General features: G+C 58.0%; 2 protein-coding genes across 5 annotated transcripts in view; one reads left to right on the plus strand and one right to left on the minus strand.

Moving 5' to 3' along the window:
- The window catches only part of ABR (ABR activator of RhoGEF and GTPase), a 38,060-nt gene extending 27,444 nt beyond the window's left edge, over nucleotides 1–10,616 (plus strand). For 2 of the 4 annotated variants that reach the window (XM_039562901.1, XM_010402404.4), the window contains 7 exons: nucleotides 4,744–4,803; nucleotides 4,897–5,006; nucleotides 5,245–5,384; nucleotides 5,849–5,983; nucleotides 6,241–6,346; nucleotides 7,993–8,140; nucleotides 8,304–8,584. In XM_039562901.1, the coding sequence (XP_039418835.1) occupies nucleotides 4,744–4,803; nucleotides 4,897–5,006; nucleotides 5,245–5,384; nucleotides 5,849–5,983; nucleotides 6,241–6,346; nucleotides 7,993–8,140; nucleotides 8,304–8,393 (789 nt within the window). In that variant the 3' untranslated portion in view covers nucleotides 8,394–8,584. Of the gene's footprint in view, nucleotides 1–320; nucleotides 680–4,743; nucleotides 4,804–4,896; nucleotides 5,007–5,244; nucleotides 5,385–5,848; nucleotides 5,984–6,240; nucleotides 6,347–7,992; nucleotides 8,141–8,303 lie in introns of those variants that run through there. The other 2 variants (XM_039562902.1, XM_039562900.1) reach the window with 2 other exon arrangements.
- A 1,161-nt stretch (nucleotides 10,617–11,777) lies between these two features.
- Nucleotides 11,778–15,295, minus strand: TIMM22 (translocase of inner mitochondrial membrane 22). The gene is given in 5 exon segments (XM_039562903.1): nucleotides 11,778–12,374; nucleotides 13,445–13,517; nucleotides 14,503–14,699; nucleotides 15,071–15,274; nucleotides 15,277–15,295. Coding segments are annotated over 5 exon segments (570 nt in total). The 3' UTR covers nucleotides 11,778–12,297.
- Between the last annotated feature and the right edge of the window lie 106 nt (nucleotides 15,296–15,401).

Below are 15,401 nucleotides of genomic sequence, written 5' to 3' on the forward strand. Positions count from 1 at the left end.
CAGCGGCGGTGCCGCGGGACCGCGGCTGCCGCTGGCGCGGCGAGGCGGATAAGGGCAGAGGGATAGCGGCGGATAGCGGCGGATAAGGGCAGAGGGATAACAGCGGATAGCGGCGGATAACGGCAGAGGGATAGCGGCGGATAACGGCAGAGGGATAACAGCGGATAGCGGCGGATAACGGCGGCGGGGAGCCCGGGCACCCCCCCAGCGCTCCCGAGCGGCGGCGGGCGGCAGGGCGAGAGTTAAACGCGTGGGGGCCGCCGGCGGGGGGGGGCTGCCTTTGAGTCACTTCCTCGCAGGGGGAGGGAGGTTTTTGGGGCTGCCTCGCCGCCTCGCCAGCCTGGCTCACACCCTGAAGATGAGCCCTGCCCGCTCGCCGCCCCGCCGCCCCAGCAGGGCTCCCCTGGCCGGCCCCCGCTGACCTCTCCCCGCCGGCAGAAGGGATGCGGGTGCTGTGCTGACCCAGCCGCGGGGACGCTCCCGGCCAGCCTCGCGTCGCCTGCCCGGAGCCGAAGCGATCGTGGCGATGACGGAGGTGTTGGTGCAGCCGGAGGGCAGCCCCGGCCCCGGGGGCGAGCAGCAGCCGGAGCGCGGCGTGGAGGAGCCCGAGGGGAAGCGGCCCCCGAACACGGGCGCCCGGCTCTGGGGCAGGGTGCGCAGCAAACTGCTCCGGCAGAAGGTGCTCCGGGTGCGGGGGGTGGCTGCAGGGGACGGTGCTGGGCTCTGGGATGGCTCCGCCGAGCTCTGCTGTGCTGGCCGTGGCTTTTTGGTGGGGGGGCTCTGATACAGGCGGCTGTGTTGTTCGTGTGGAGAGTGAGTGCTCTGGGGTCTGTGCACGGAGCAGGGAGGCTGTTTGGGTGCTTCAGGAGCTCTTCGATGCAGTTGGCAGCCTGTGAGGTGTTCGTTTTCCTCCTTCCCTCTCCCTCTGTGTGCAGACAGGATCGGGGAGGCTGAGCTGTTTGCACCAGCGGGTCCTGCACAGGCAGGGCAGGGAAGCCCCTGCCCAGCCCTGGAGCTTGCCCAGGGGGCAGTGATGCTTCTGGGCTGGCTGGGGCCAGGTTCCTGCGGTGCCACAGCACCCAGTGCCTGCGTCCCTCCTCCTGCAACCCGGGTCGATCCAGGCTTTCCCCAGCCCACAGCTGTGTCGCAGCTACATCAGCCAGTGCTGCCCGTCTCCGTGGGAGCACAGAGTGCAGGGATGTGTGACAGAGGTGACAACGGAGGGGGACAGCGCCCTTGCAGGCTGTCCCAAAAGCCCTATGGGGGACTCTGGGGGTTTCCCTCGGTGGCGTCCCCCTGTGCAGGGAGCTGCTGGCTCGGGGCTCAGCTGTGGCCGCGGGCAGGAGCTGCCTGGGCCCGTGGGGGTTCGGTTTGGCAGCGGCGGGGCCGCGTGTGACGCAGCGGCATTAACCTCGATTCTGTGCCACCGCTCCGCACAGGGGATTAAGGGGCAGCCAGGCCTCTGTGGGGAGGCTGCCCGGCGGCTGTTGCTGGGTCAAAACATGAAGGGGTTTCATCTCCCGTGCCCATTGTGGCCGCTGGCTTCCCTGCCCACTGCTGCCCGGGAGCCCTGGGGCTGCAGGGCAGGATGTGGCCCCGGCTGGTCTGTGCGGGGTCCTGGTGGGCTGTGGGTGCTGCTGCTGCTCCTCGGGTCGCTCTCAGTCGGGTCTGTGAATTACTGCTTTTTTGGGGGGCTGTGCTTTGCTACTGGCAGCATTTGGTGGTGTGGGGGCTGCTCTGTCCCATGGCGCCAGGGGCTCGGGGACTGGCTGTTCCCTGGGGAGGGAGCTGCTGGCATGGAGGTCTGGTGAGGGATCTGCTTGCCTGGGCAGCCACGGGAGGCCAGGCTGGGGAGTCTGTGGGTGCCACACTGATGGGAAGCAATGCTGGCTGTAGCAGCTCCTCCGGGATCCCGCTCCCCAGGGCCCTGGCAGAGATGACCTCGCTGATTGAGTCACCAGTGTGCTCCTGATGGCTTCACCCAGGCTGATGGTTGGCTGACCTCATGGGTCTGAGATGTGAGGAAGGGACGTGCCCAGCCTGGCAGCCCCTGCCCCACCACAGCATCCCAGTGTTTGGGGCCCTAGGGAGCCACCATAAAGATTTCGAGCCCTTTCAGCTCCTCACCTTGGACCTCTGCCTGGGTCTGTCACAGTGCCAAGACCTGGAGGTGTCTTGAGGCCAAAATTCCAGGATATGGCCTCATCACCTTAAGTCCGGAGCTGTCCCGTGGACAAGACAAGCAGTAGGAGAGGGGGTCAGCACCAGCCGGATCTCCCCAAGACACACAAAGTGCTGCAGGACTGCCAGGATGTTCATCGTCTGTTCCTCCACATCCCAGGGCCTTGTCCTACAAGTAAACACCTTAAGATAATTCAGGAAACCAGGATGATGGCACATCCCTGTGGCAACAAACAGAGGGTGTTTCACCTCGCCATGAATGAGCGGCACCGCAGTGGGCATGGATACCACCATGGCTGAGACACAGGAGGGAGCAGCCTGGAGGCGTGACCTGGCTGAGATGTTTCCCCAGGCACAGGCTGGTGTTTGAAGCCATCTGACCTTCCAAAGAGGAGCTAACAGCTCATCCTGCACAGTGCTGCCTCGGGGGCTGTTCCCCAGGGCTCCCAGCCCAGGAGTTCCCCGTTGACCTGGGATGTCCCTGCGTCCTGCTGGAGCAAGGCAGCTCCCTTCGGAGGAGAAGGAGATGGTGCTGGGAGCTGGGACAGGGTGTTTGCCAGCACTGTGTGGTCAGGAGCTGCCTCTGGCTCTGTGGGTGGATGCTCCCATCCATCCTCCCACACCTGGAGACGCGGCTTTGCTTAAACTGGGGAGTGGCAGCGTTGTGTGCTGCTGCTGCTGCTGCTGCACGGGGTGCTGGCCAGGAGGGTTAGAGAACACCAGGGCCAGGCCACAGTCAGTGCCCCAGAGGGGCACAGGGACCTGCCCCAGCTGCAAGGGGGCTCAGGCCCATGGTGCCAGCAGAACTAGCCCAAATTCGGGTCCTGCTGGCTGCTGTGGGATGGTTCTGCCCATGCAGGGGGAAGGGGCTGTGGGGAAGTGACGTGCTCAGGGTAAGGTCTGCGGCACTGGCGGCAGCCAACCTGGCTTTCATTAAAGCTTTCTTCAGAGCTCTGCTAAAGCCCTTCCAGATGTGAGCTGCCAGGGCCATCAGAGCTGGAGGGACCCAAGGGATGGGGATGGGAAAGGGGAAGGATGTGGTGGCTGCAGTTTAAATCGCATTGCGGAGCAGGGAGGCTCCTGAGCTGGCTGGGGGACACAGGGGCTTCACTGCAGTGAGTGGGACAGGGATGGATGAAAGTCCCTGGGACAGGTGGCATTGGCCGTGGTGGCTGCATGGCAGCACCGTGGGGGATGCGGTGCTGGGGGGGAACACAGAGGAGCTGGAGCAGCAGGACCAGGGTTGGCTGTGGTCTGGCTGCAGTCTTGTGATCTCAGTGTCCAGACCTGCTGCACGGTCCCATGGGAGCCCAGGGCAGCTGCAGCCTTCCTTTTCCTGCTCTCCAGCAGCCGCAGGGCTGGCACGGAGGAAGCAGCGTGGCACTCTCCGGGCTCTTGCATGTGCTGGGCTGGAGCATCAGGGAGGGCTCCGTGTCAGGAGCCATTCCTGGGCTGTGCTGGAGACAGCAGCATTTCTGTCTTGCTGGGGACTACAATTTTCCCATGGCTGAGGAGCTGCTCAGGCTCACTGTGACACAGGGCTGGGCATGTGGCAATGCCACCGTGCTGGGTCTGTGCCAAGAGCCAGGGCAGCTCGAGCCTGTCCGTGGGACTGTGGGGTCTTGGTGTGCAAGAAGGGACATGAGGGACCCCAGAGTGCCCCCCATCATGACATGCAGTGACTTTATGGGCAGGGGAACAGCAGCTCCGTGGCTGGAGCAGCAGCTCTGGACATCTTTACACTCGCCCAGAGCATCTCCTGACCCAGCAGCTGCAGGAAACTCCCGTGTCCTTGCGGAGTGACCCCGCGTGCCTGGCGCAAGTGTGGCCTGGCAGCTGCATGTCCCCAGCCCTGGGAGCCCCCACCAGCTCCCACATCCCCTCCCCTTCCCCAAGGGGACATTAGTGCCTGGCTGCCCGCCCCGTGCATTACACGGATCAATGGGGCCAGATCGATACCGCCAGCTGGGGACCAAAAAGCCCCAAAAGGCAACTGCACCCGCCTCTGCCCAGCCCTGGAGCCCGGAACCCACCACGGCACGTGCCGGGGCCTTGGGAATGCCAGCACCTCACCGCGGCACCCGGGCGCCGGGGCAGCGTCACCGAGTCCCCCGCTAGCCCCAAAGCCAGAAATAGCAGAGCCTGTCATTCCCAGGGGTTATAAATAGCCTTGGCTATGGGGAGATGTTGTTTTTCTGCATGGAAAACGCTGCCCTAGTTCTGTTTCATCAATCTGCTGCCAGAAATAGTCCTAATTTCTTGGAAGTTTCTTGCTTCTCGGGTGTGGGTCAAAGCACTGCCTTGCAGGGGCTCTGGGGAGAGGGCAGGACAGGGGGGCTGAGCCCATCTGGCTTCAGGGCACAGCCAGAGTGACCCCAGACCCCAAAGGGGAACGAACCTCTCCATCCTCGGGTCATGAGCAGCACATTGCCCAGGAAAAGCATGTCCTGTGCCCTACACCATCTGCAGATCAGGGGCTTTGGGGGCCACCAGGTTGGGATGACAGCGGGGCTGGCATGGGGCTGTGTCCCCACAGAAATCACAGACCATCTCTCCCCACAGCTGGACCCACAGGCCGTGCAGACAAAAAACTGGCACATGGACGTGATTGAGATGAATGGGGTAAGCAGGGCCGGGGGACCCACAGCCCCTCGCTGTGAAGGCAGCCCCTTCTTGCCTTCAGGCCAGCCAGGACTCACCCCCTGTCTCCCACAGATCAAGGTGGAGTTCTCCATGAAGTTCACAAGCAGGGACATGAGCCTGAAGAGGACCCCATCCAAAAAGCAGACTGGTGTCTTCGGGGTCAAGATCAGCGTTGTGACAAAGTAAGCGCAGGGCTGTGGGGGCTGATGTGCTCTGTGGGTGTGGGGTTGCACTGAGTCCCCTTGCTCCCGCCAACACCGGGGAGCTTGGCCTTTGCTGGGGACCTGCCCATTCCCTTCACCATCCCCATCCTTCCCACCTGCATGCCCATCCTGCTGCTGGCCCGGGGTTTGCAGGGCTGGGCTGGCTGCCGCGGGTTCCCCTGGGAATCTTTGCTGAGGGCTCCTCTCCCCGAGCCAGGCGCGAGCGCTCCAAGGTGCCTTACATCGTGCGCCAGTGCATCGAGGAGGTGGAAAAGAGGGGCATCGAGGAGGTCGGCATCTACAGGATCTCTGGAGTCGCCACTGACATCCAGGCGTTGAAAGCTGTCTTTGATGCGAGTGAGTGATCCTGGGGGAGCTTGATGTTCCCATGGGAGGGTTCACAGGCACCGAGACCCCCCAGCCCTCTGCAAGGCCAGGGTTTGGTTATTGCACTGCACAGATGAGCTGCTGTGTCCAGGGAGGGGCTGGGGGTGAGGAGGGACAGAAACACCCAGAGATCCCAGCCCTGTTTGTGCCTCGATGCCTCTGAGCTGCCGCCGCTCCTGGCTGGCTCCTGGGAGACACTGAGTCAGGGAAATGTTGCAAATGCATTTGCAAATCGTTCCACGTCCTGTTGCCCAGCCAGGCGGGAACCACTCGGCTTTTCCCAGCCTCAGCCTGGCTAATGGGGCTGTGATCCCAGCAGTGCTGTCCCTGCCCTCCAGCTGGCAGCCTGTCTGGATAACTGCAGTGACACAGAGGGTAGAGACCCAGAGGGGAAGGAGGGCAGGAGGCTTCACATGTGGGTGCTCTCTGGACAGATAACAAGGACATCCTGGTGATGCTGAGTGACATGGACATCAATGCCATCGCTGGCACGCTGAAGCTGTACTTCCGTGAGCTGCCCGAGCCCCTCCTCACTGACAGACTCTACCCCGCCTTCATGGAGGGAATAGGTAAGGACTTGGGGATGGGGAAGGCGTTGATGCACAAACTTTGTTTGGCATCGCCTGCTCTGGGATGGGAGACTCCCAAGGGTCCTTCCCAGCTCAGCCCACTCGGTCCTGGCTGTTCTTGCCAGCTCCAGGCCAGCTCAGAGCTCGTGGTGCTGCTCCCCAGTGCTCACACACTGGCTGCCAGGAGATATCTGGCCATGGTGGGTCCTGCTGCTGCACCAGATCCTGCCCTGAGCCCTCTCTCTCCTTGCCTCCAGCCCTCTCGGATCCTGCTGCCAAGGAGAACTGCATGATGCACCTTCTCCGCTCGCTGCCTGACCCCAACCTCATCACCTTCCTCTTCCTGCTGGAGCACTTGAAAAGGTAATGGCTCAGGGGCTGCCTGGGGTGGTTGGGAGGTGCAGGATGGGTCTGTCTCACTGCTTTGCTGTGGGGATGGGACATGAATGGAGTTAGAGCTGCTGTTTGATTCCTGTGGTGCCTGCACAGCTGCAGGCTGATCCCAGACTGGAGGCAGATGGTGCTGTGCTGGTGCAGAGCAGGGCTGTGGGCAGCAGCCAGGGCCAGCAACAGCAGCTCGGTGTTGGGCAGGCACAGAGGGGTCCTTTCCCAGGCATTCCAAGAGGGTACAGCTCCAGGTGTGTCCCACTTGCCCTGTCTCCCTGGGCTCTGGCACATTCCCCAGGGTCCTACCAGGCTGCAGCTTGTTCAGACCCTTCAACTGATGTTGGTGTTGGCTTTCCACATCTCCTCTCCTTGGGCCCTGTGGGATGCTGGGGGGATCCTGGAGCCATTCTGCCCCTCCAGAGTAGCCCCTGGTGTCCCAGGACCACTGGCCATGGTACCAGGAGGGTCTGTGCCGTGCCTGGCCAGTGATCCGGGTCAGCTCTGCAGGGAGCACACGACCTCTGGAAACATGGAACTCTTGGCTGCTGCAGCCTGCGTGCAGCTGGTTGGATGAGCTCTGCAGGGAGCAGCTGGCCTCGGCACAGGATGGGAATCAACTGGGAGCTGTGCAGTGTCCCCCTTAGCAGGAAAACAGCTCTGTGTCCCTCCCCACCAGCCCAGCAGTAGCCCTTGCAAAACAAGGTGCAACAATGCCTGTCACTTGTCAGCAGCGGGTGGCCAAGAACCAAGGATAGTCAGCTCTGTGGACGTGTCCCAGAGCTGCAGGTGACACCCCGTGTCACCTGTCCCAGAGTGAGTGCAGCAGTGTGTGGTTTGACAGGCTTTGTCTTGGCCCACATGAGGCACATCTGAACCTGGGGACTCATGGACTGGGGCTCTCTGGGGGGCCCAAAACCCATGGAAGGCACAGGTCTGTGGGAGGGCAGCAGAGCAGCACACAGAGCCTGGCCAGAGCTTGGGACTGGGGCTCACAGCTCATGTTACTTGCATCATGAAACTTTTTTTTTTGTTCCTCTGGTTTGGCTAAAACCAAACAGAAAAAGTGATTGATGCTGGGGGATGGAGAAGGAAAAATCCATTTCCATCCTGAGAACCGGGCACAGCCAGTTCCCACATCTGCTCCCCTGGCCGGGGCTCAAGCGAGCAGCCTGTGCTGGGGAGCACAGCTGCCTCCTAACATGGCAATGTTGTGGTCCTGGTTCCCTCGGTGCTGGCAGGGCTCCCACAGGGTTGTTGGGGCAGGGAGCCTCGAGGGGAGTGGGTGCAGGGGGCACGGGCTGGTGCAGAGCTCCCCGTACCCTGCAGGCTCGGGAAGGGTGGAGGCCCTGCAGCTCAGAAGTGAGCGAGGGCTTGGTTGCTGCCACATCACACCCAGGGCTCCCGGCCAGGCCCGGCGGCTCCAGCGGAGGCCGTGAAGGGGGCAGAGCTCCCTGCCCTGCACCTGGGTTTTCTGAGGGCTGCAAAGGGCAGTGGAAAGCTGGAGGTGCCGTGCTGCTGCTGGGAGAAGGGAGAGCAGCCCTTGCCCCCCACTTCACCCCATTGCTGCCCCGCTCTTGAACAGCGTTAGGGGCTGACACTGCCTTTCTCCCTGTACCCCACAGGGTGGCTGAAAAGGAGCCTATCAACAAAATGTCTCTCCACAATCTGGCCACGGTCTTTGGGCCAACACTGCTGAGACCCTCAGAGGGGGAGAGCAAGGCACACCTCACCTTGGCCTCTGACATCTGGTCCCACGATGTGATGGCTCAGGTAAGAGCTGGGTAATGGAGGGGTTCACCTGCCTGTCTGGGTAGATTTGTTACTCTTCGCTGGATGGGACAAGCTGGGAGGTGGCTTTACAAGCTGTTACTCCAGAAAGGGAAAGCTCTTTCTTTCCCTTTCTGGAGTAACACCCCCCATTTGCCTTCTACAGGTCCAGGTCCTTCTCTACTACCTGCAGCATCCTCCCATCTCCTTCACCGAGCTGAAACGCAACACACTTTACTTCTCCACGGACGTGTAGCCTGCAGGCAGAAGGCACCAGCTGCAAACACTCCAGCTCCCTGCTGGGGGACACAGACTGGATCACAGCCCCCCAGGGAGACCAGCCCAGACCCAGGACGGTGCCGCCTGCAGCTCCTGTACAATCGCGTTCCAGTGGCCCGGTCCCACCAGGTGCCAGGCCCTCTCTGTAAAGTAGTCGTGTCTTATGTCCCTTCTTGTGTTCAAGAATTGTTTTTATGTATATTTGCTCAACGGAAGAGGTAGTGACTGACAAGGGCTGTGGACACAGGCTTCCCCCTTGGCTAGTTTTCTCCTGGACTCCTTTCCACCCACTCACTCCTACCAGGCACCCCTCGCCTGAAGCCTGCAGTGCCCCACGAGTGCCTGTTTGCTGCCCAGCTCCCCTGCCCACGCCTGCATGTGCAGCACCGGCTCACTCCAAGGCCGGCAGCTCGTGGGCCGCCCTCCCCGGTGACGGTGACGACCAGCTCTGCTTTGGCTTCGCTGCCTGTGCAAACATTGGACCCTGTGCCTGGATCCTGCTCTGGCCCGAGCAAACCCGCGTCCACGAGAGCAGAGGAGCTGCTTCCTCCCTGCCATGGCTCTTCTGGGTGTTTTCAGGCCAGTCCCCTCTCCAGCCCCAGCCCTGTGCTTTGCCTGTGTGTGTGTGGCATGGCGGTTCCTCCCCTTGCTGGATTTCGCCTCCGAGTAGCGTTTTGGGGTAACCCCTCACACAAGGCTGGACCCAGAGGTGCTGTGCTGGTCCTGATCCACAGCAGGCTGAAGGGACGGCCAGCCAGGCAGGTCTGCTTCCATCACCATGGGCTGACCCCACATCTACTCTGGCACTGATGGGGTCCCAAATTTCCCCAGTTTGGAAATTTGGTGGGGAGGTCCCGGCTGTACAGTTCTCTCTGCCATGGTGAGGTACTCACACCCCTGCCAGTCCAGCACTGCCATGCACCCCGTGGCAGAGCCTGCCAGGGCACCAGCATTCCTGCCATGGCCATGGGGACAAGGAGGGGTTTTGTCCCTCCTTGGCCTTCTCTGCTGCACTGGGCACATGGCAGCACATGGCCCTGCCTCGGTGGCAGCCTGTCTGCCAGAGGCAAGTGCTCTGCAGCAGCTGGATGGTCACCCAGCCTGGGAACCAGCACAGAAGGATGGGAGGAGGAAAGCCTTCATGGCCCTCATGATTGAAGGCAGAAATGCTTCGTTCTGTCTTTCTCCCAAAGCGGTTGCTGCTGGATTAGCCGTGCCCGGCCAGCTCAGGTCTGTTTCTTAGTGGCTCCAGTCCTTGACCCCTCCCAAGCTGATGGCTGGAGTTACCACGCCATGTCCCAAGGCAGGACAGGCTGCCCGAGTCCCCGGTTCCCCAGGCATCCCCCACACTCCCACGTAGGTGTTGGTACCTGTTGGGACACGAAACCTTTCGCTCTGTGAGCGGAGTCCGTGTTCTTGTGGGAACAGCCCCCCACCTCCCGAACTGCGTTGGCCCTGCACTCTCCTGTGCCAAACAGAGATGGATGAGAAGTGACCAAGCGTGTCCCTCACAGCAGCGTTGCCTTTACCCTCCCAACTATGGACTGTTCCAGGTAGAGCCCAGCCACCGATGCACCAGGTATGTCCTCAGCCACCTCCCTGGGGAAGGCAGCACCTGCCAGCCCTGCACCAGCAAAGCAACCAAGGAGGGGCGGTCTCAGTCCCCCTCCAAAGGGCTCACACTCCAGACCCTGCTCCTCTTGACTACCAGCTAAACAGAAGGGAAACAGCATTGCAGAAAATAACCAGGCGTCTGTCTTGGCCCTGGACCCAGTAAGGAGGCCGAGCTTTAGATCTGACTGCACAACAGACCCCTGTGTGTGTCTGATTTGTTACATGTGTCCAAGTCTCTGTCCACGACACTGTCATTCCAGATGGAGACTCTGTACAGCCAAATCTCCCCCCACGACGGTGGCTGGAGGCCCGGTCCCCACAGCCCAGCACAACAGGCTGTGGCTGACCCCATGACTGGCTTCTGCTTGTCCCTACAGGAAGGAAAAGAGGGGGGTGGACTCTTGCAGCTACAGGTAGAATAGAACTGTTAATTAATATTTGACTTTCAAAAGTTGTTAAGGATATATTTTTGTTTGTGTTCTGTTTCAATTTCTGTAGATTATAAACTTTAAATGGCTGTAAAACCTCGTGAGGAGAAAAAAAAATGTTAATAAAAATGCAAAGCCCCGATATTTGCACAAAAGAAGCCCTGTGGTGTTGCTGTTTGCACTAACTGATCACCTTGGCAGAACAGCTTCCTCTCTTTCTGTCGTGGAATTCTTGCTAGTTGCACTTCAAGCCAGTGGTATAAGCACAGGCGTTGTGCCAGGCAATCTTTGAAGAGACTTCTTATGGTTTGGGCTACATCCTTGCATTTTGGAGGAAAAAAACCTGGACTGTCTGGAGCCAGCCTGTTTAATCAGCCTAGAATTACTCAAGCTTAAAATTCAGCTGACTTGCACAGCTTCTGGCCTGAGGATACTGAACAGGCACAGCAAGGGACATCAGGAGATCTGGAAACCTCATCTGATAGATCACATGGTGCTGTCTCCCCACTTTTTTCCATGTGGGAATGGGAGCCAGCGTGCCTCCAAACTGACCACTGACCACCCTATCAGCCAAAACACACTGCTAGTACTGCTCTTCCAGGTAAACAAGGGCTGTCACTGTTCCGGGATGTCAAACTGGGAACGCAAAGGAGGGGAGGTGGGTGGGAGAACCCCTATTGGGTGTGTGCACTGCATCTGAAATCCCACTGCCTCAAAGAGATGAGAGGGAGTGCTTGCCTTTATAGAATGGTTCAATGAAGGTTAAAAATGAGCCTCTGAGGTCTGAGAACAGAGCTTGGTTAGAAGAGCAGGAGGGCAGATAGGAACAGCGATCGAAGATGCAGCAGCTCCTTGAGCTAACAAACAGATGTGTTGATTTCAGCACCAATGTAGTGCAGAAATAACACTTCACTTGCCCCTGTGTAACGCTGGGGCACTGTGGTGGCACAGGGACATGATGGGAAGCAGGCTGTGTGCTGAGTGAATGCCCAGTTATCTGTCAAACACTGGTTTATTTTCACAACTCTGCTTTCTAAGTCTCATATCAAACTGCTGGAACTAATGGGGTGAGCCTGGGGCAGTTAAAGCAGTAGCAGGATTTTTTGTACTCCCACAGTGAGGTTACATCAGGCTAGCCAAGTGGCTACAGAGAATTATACTTCAGCAACAACCTCTTTTTCCCTTAAAACTGTTTTGTTCATCTGCCAGTAACCACACAGCTCTAAGGCTAAGGATTCCTTTCTGCTTTTCCCTTTAAAACATGGTAAAGAAATCTGGCGCTCATCTCTGTACTTGAAATAAGACAAGTTGTACAGATGGTGGTTTGTCTTCAGATGGTATTTTAAGAAAAGCCTGGAACAAACTTATTTCTCCACAGGATCTTACCTCTCCCCAACAAAGTAGCAAGCTGCAAACTGGTGACTGTTAGAACACTTGCAGCACCTTCAAATATGTGGTAACCTAAATCGGTGCATTTCTCTTTGAAGATTGTCCTCCTGCCTTCTTTTGATGCCAGCAACAGACTTAATCAAAATCAGCCCCAAAGGATCGAAAGAGCTCAGAGCCCAGGCGTGTTTCCTGGAAACTGACAGTCAGCTGATCCGTCCTGGAGATGCTGCTCTGTGCCTGGCTCCATCCTCCCGTGCTCCCACAAGCCTGCCTGGAGCAGCTTGCCAGGGCTCGGAGCCAGATTGCTGTTAGTCATTCAGAAAGCGGCCAGTGCCGCTCCGCTCGCACTGACCAGGACTCCAGAGGCAGTGGAAAGGTAAGCCTGATGGTTGTGCCGTGATGCAGGCTCTCAGCAGCAGCAGGGAATGTTGCTCCCGAGGGATCCGGCTGTTACCGGAGGTAGTAATCGACCGCAGCGGAGAAAGCGGCGAACCCTCCGCAGCCGATCACCCCGGCCTTCAACCCAGCTGCAAGGCAAGGGTGGGAAACAATGAGACAAAGTAGGAAATTAATTCTTTTTCCCACTAACTTGTGCTGGCTCAAAGAGCTCACACCAGCAGGAACCTGGCAGTGCCCTCCCAGGGAACTCTGGCACTGCCACTGCTTGATGTACAACCCTCGGCAGGGCCGGCAGGATTTGCTCTCTGGGTGCTGTGTCCTCAGCCTCACCCACGGGACAGAAGAGAACCCTCCAGTGGCCACTGCTGATTTCAGTGTGCTCTGATCTGAGCCCTACAAGTGGCTTGGTGGGACTAGGGAGGGATAGGAAGAGCAGCCACTGCTCTGACAACTCTAAGAGGATTAGGTCAAGGACAGACACAACTTAACAAGCTCAATTAGATGCACTTGCAAGAGCTTTCTTTTCTTTTATGCTCCATGGACAAGTTTTTTTCTTAAGGAGAGGTGAGAGAAATTTGATATTTCTGATGAGCAGAGCAGCTCTCTCCTACTTGGGGATTTTCCCAGATGCTGTTATCACTAAAGGAAAGTCCCCACTAGTGCTGCTGGACCAAAACCCCCGTGCTCCTTCTCTTTCACATGTAAGTAGAATTGTCTGTTTGAACTGATACATGAGAAAGGAGAAAAGCATTTTACACATGGTACAAAAGAAGAAAGTAGAGTTCTTTAGTCCTAATTTCAAAGGAGAGTAGCAGAGACAGTGAAATGGTAGAGCTAAGTAGACCTCTGCTAACACAAGAGCTTCTCAGTTGCTCTGTATTTTTGGCTCTCTCCCATGACACCACAGAAGAGTGTGGACAGCCACCACCATCTGATTTTTCTTTCAAGTGAATTTTGCTGATTTTCCTCCAATCTCACTGTCTTGTAGACCAACCCTTCCTTATCCACACTCATCCTTGGAGCTGACAGGAAAGCGAGGGTGCAGTTCTGCCAGTCTGAAGCGGGCTCTCACATTCACCACAACCCCATGCAAAGAGGTTTGCAGTGTGTGTTCCTCTAAGAACATTGGGTGCTCCATAACCAAATTCAAGGTTTATCACAGTTACCACAGAAACAGTTCCCAGCAGGCACCACCAACCTCTGAAGCCGATGGCTCCTCCCGTGATGCAGCCACTGATAACGCTGTTCTTCCAGTCTGACTTCCCACGATACTGTGGAATTGGAAATCAGAGTCAACAAGTAAACACGGAATAACCACTCAGTATCTGTGCTAACAGCAACGACCTTCTATCCCCTTCTCAGCTGAGGATGTTCTTCCCTCTGCTCTCAGCAGATGGCCCTGCACTCCCAAACTTGCAGGGCCAGGAGGAGAGGAAGGAGCAGGTAAGTGGGAGAGGTAAGACAAAACCATATGGTGCAATGCAGTGCTGTGGGAAGGATCCTCAGGTGAGCCAGCACAGCCCCCAGAACACAGCCCTGAGTTTAAAAGGGCAATAACTACATGAGAGCAGCCCTGAGCCCAGCCATGCAGCTGGTCCTTGGCCCAGGTGAGAGTCACAGCACCTGCTGACAAAGATGGACTATTTCCATAGCCAGGACACACTGGATTTTCACCAGTGCAGAGATCTCTTTGTTCTGCTCCATTGTGCAAGCAGATGCACTCTTCTTCTAGATGAGTTAAGAAGTAATTGTGACTTTCAATTAAAAGGCAGGACTCAAATTCATAACAGGGTAATTTTCCTATTTTAAAAAAGCAGATGATAGATTTACCACTGAGCTGCACAAGGTCATTTCTGGCTGTAGGGGACAGATGAAAACTGGCCTGTTACTCAAGAACTTTCATCAAACGATCCCTTTCTGCATGTGGAACTTTTGCCATGTTGCAACTCACAGTTTGACGTTTTACACAAGCACTTGTAGCTAGGGTTTTCAAAAGTAATGCCCCTGCTTGCCAATACATTCAAGACTTAAAGTGAAAAGGACTTTGCTATTGCAAAAGAGATCTTCATTCTGTCAGAGAACAGCAGCTCTGAAGACAGATCCCAAAGCTGAAAAGCTTTGCTGGCCAAAAAAGAACAAAGTAGCGTATTCCATTGCCCTATTGCAAAGGGGATATACGTACTTACTTGCATCTAGTAAAAGATTTTTAAAGAGTACAAGAAAACATTTCTTAATGGTTGAGAGGTTTCCACTCACCGACTCTACCACGCATTCTGTGCAGGAGAACATGGCACCCACGATGGCGAAGTTCTTGGCGTAGGAGATGCCTCGCTGCCCCATGTCCTTGAGCACCTCTTTAGCCGTGGGAGTGCGATAGGGATCCTTGGGATCAAACCCCACGTTGGTGTCAATACCAGCTGTGAAGATACCAAATGCACCTCCCAGAACAAATCCTGCAAAAGATAAACAATATGAAATGAACTTGGCTGGATTGGAGCAGCACATTCCCTGAGGGCAATGAAGCGGCTCTGCTCCCGTCCCGCTGCCTGTGAGCGCTGCACCGTGACAGGGGCAGGAATCGCTTGGTACTACGGACACTTGTGACAGCCTGTGCTGTGCTGAGGAAAGGCCATGAGCACCTGTGCCTCTCCAAGGAAGGCAGACAGAGATCGCTCCCTGGGACACGTCACAGGCACCGGAGGAGGCTTAGAAGGAAAATCAAACACGGGGGCTGCAGCCTCTCCTCCATCCGCCCCTTTCCCGACTCCAGAGGGACCCCCGAACCACCCCACAGCTGCCTGCCCCGTCCTTCCAGCCGCCGCACCTCCCACGCAAGCCAGCGCCGCCTTGAAGGGGCAACTCTCCATGACCCGCTCCACCATCTTCTGCTCCTCGCTCTTGGGCGGGCAGGGGATGCCGCCGAGGGCGGCGGGGTCCCAGACGCGGGGCTGCCGCTTATCGCCCACGAGGTGCTGCAGCAGGAGGCTGTACTGCAGCGGCGGCGGCGGCGGCGCCGGCTCTCCGGGGCTGAAGGCGGTGGGGCCGCCATGCCGGGCTCGCACACCCACAGCCGCTCGGCGCCGCGTCCGGGCCCGCTCCAGCTGCCGCGGCGGGAGGGCACGGGAGTTGTAGTTCCGCGGCGGCGAGGCGCCGGC

This window comes from Corvus cornix, chromosome 19, assembly GCF_000738735.6.
Source record: "Corvus cornix cornix isolate S_Up_H32 chromosome 19, ASM73873v5, whole genome shotgun sequence".
In the NCBI taxonomy this organism is placed as follows: Eukaryota; Metazoa; Chordata; class Aves; order Passeriformes; family Corvidae; genus Corvus; species Corvus cornix.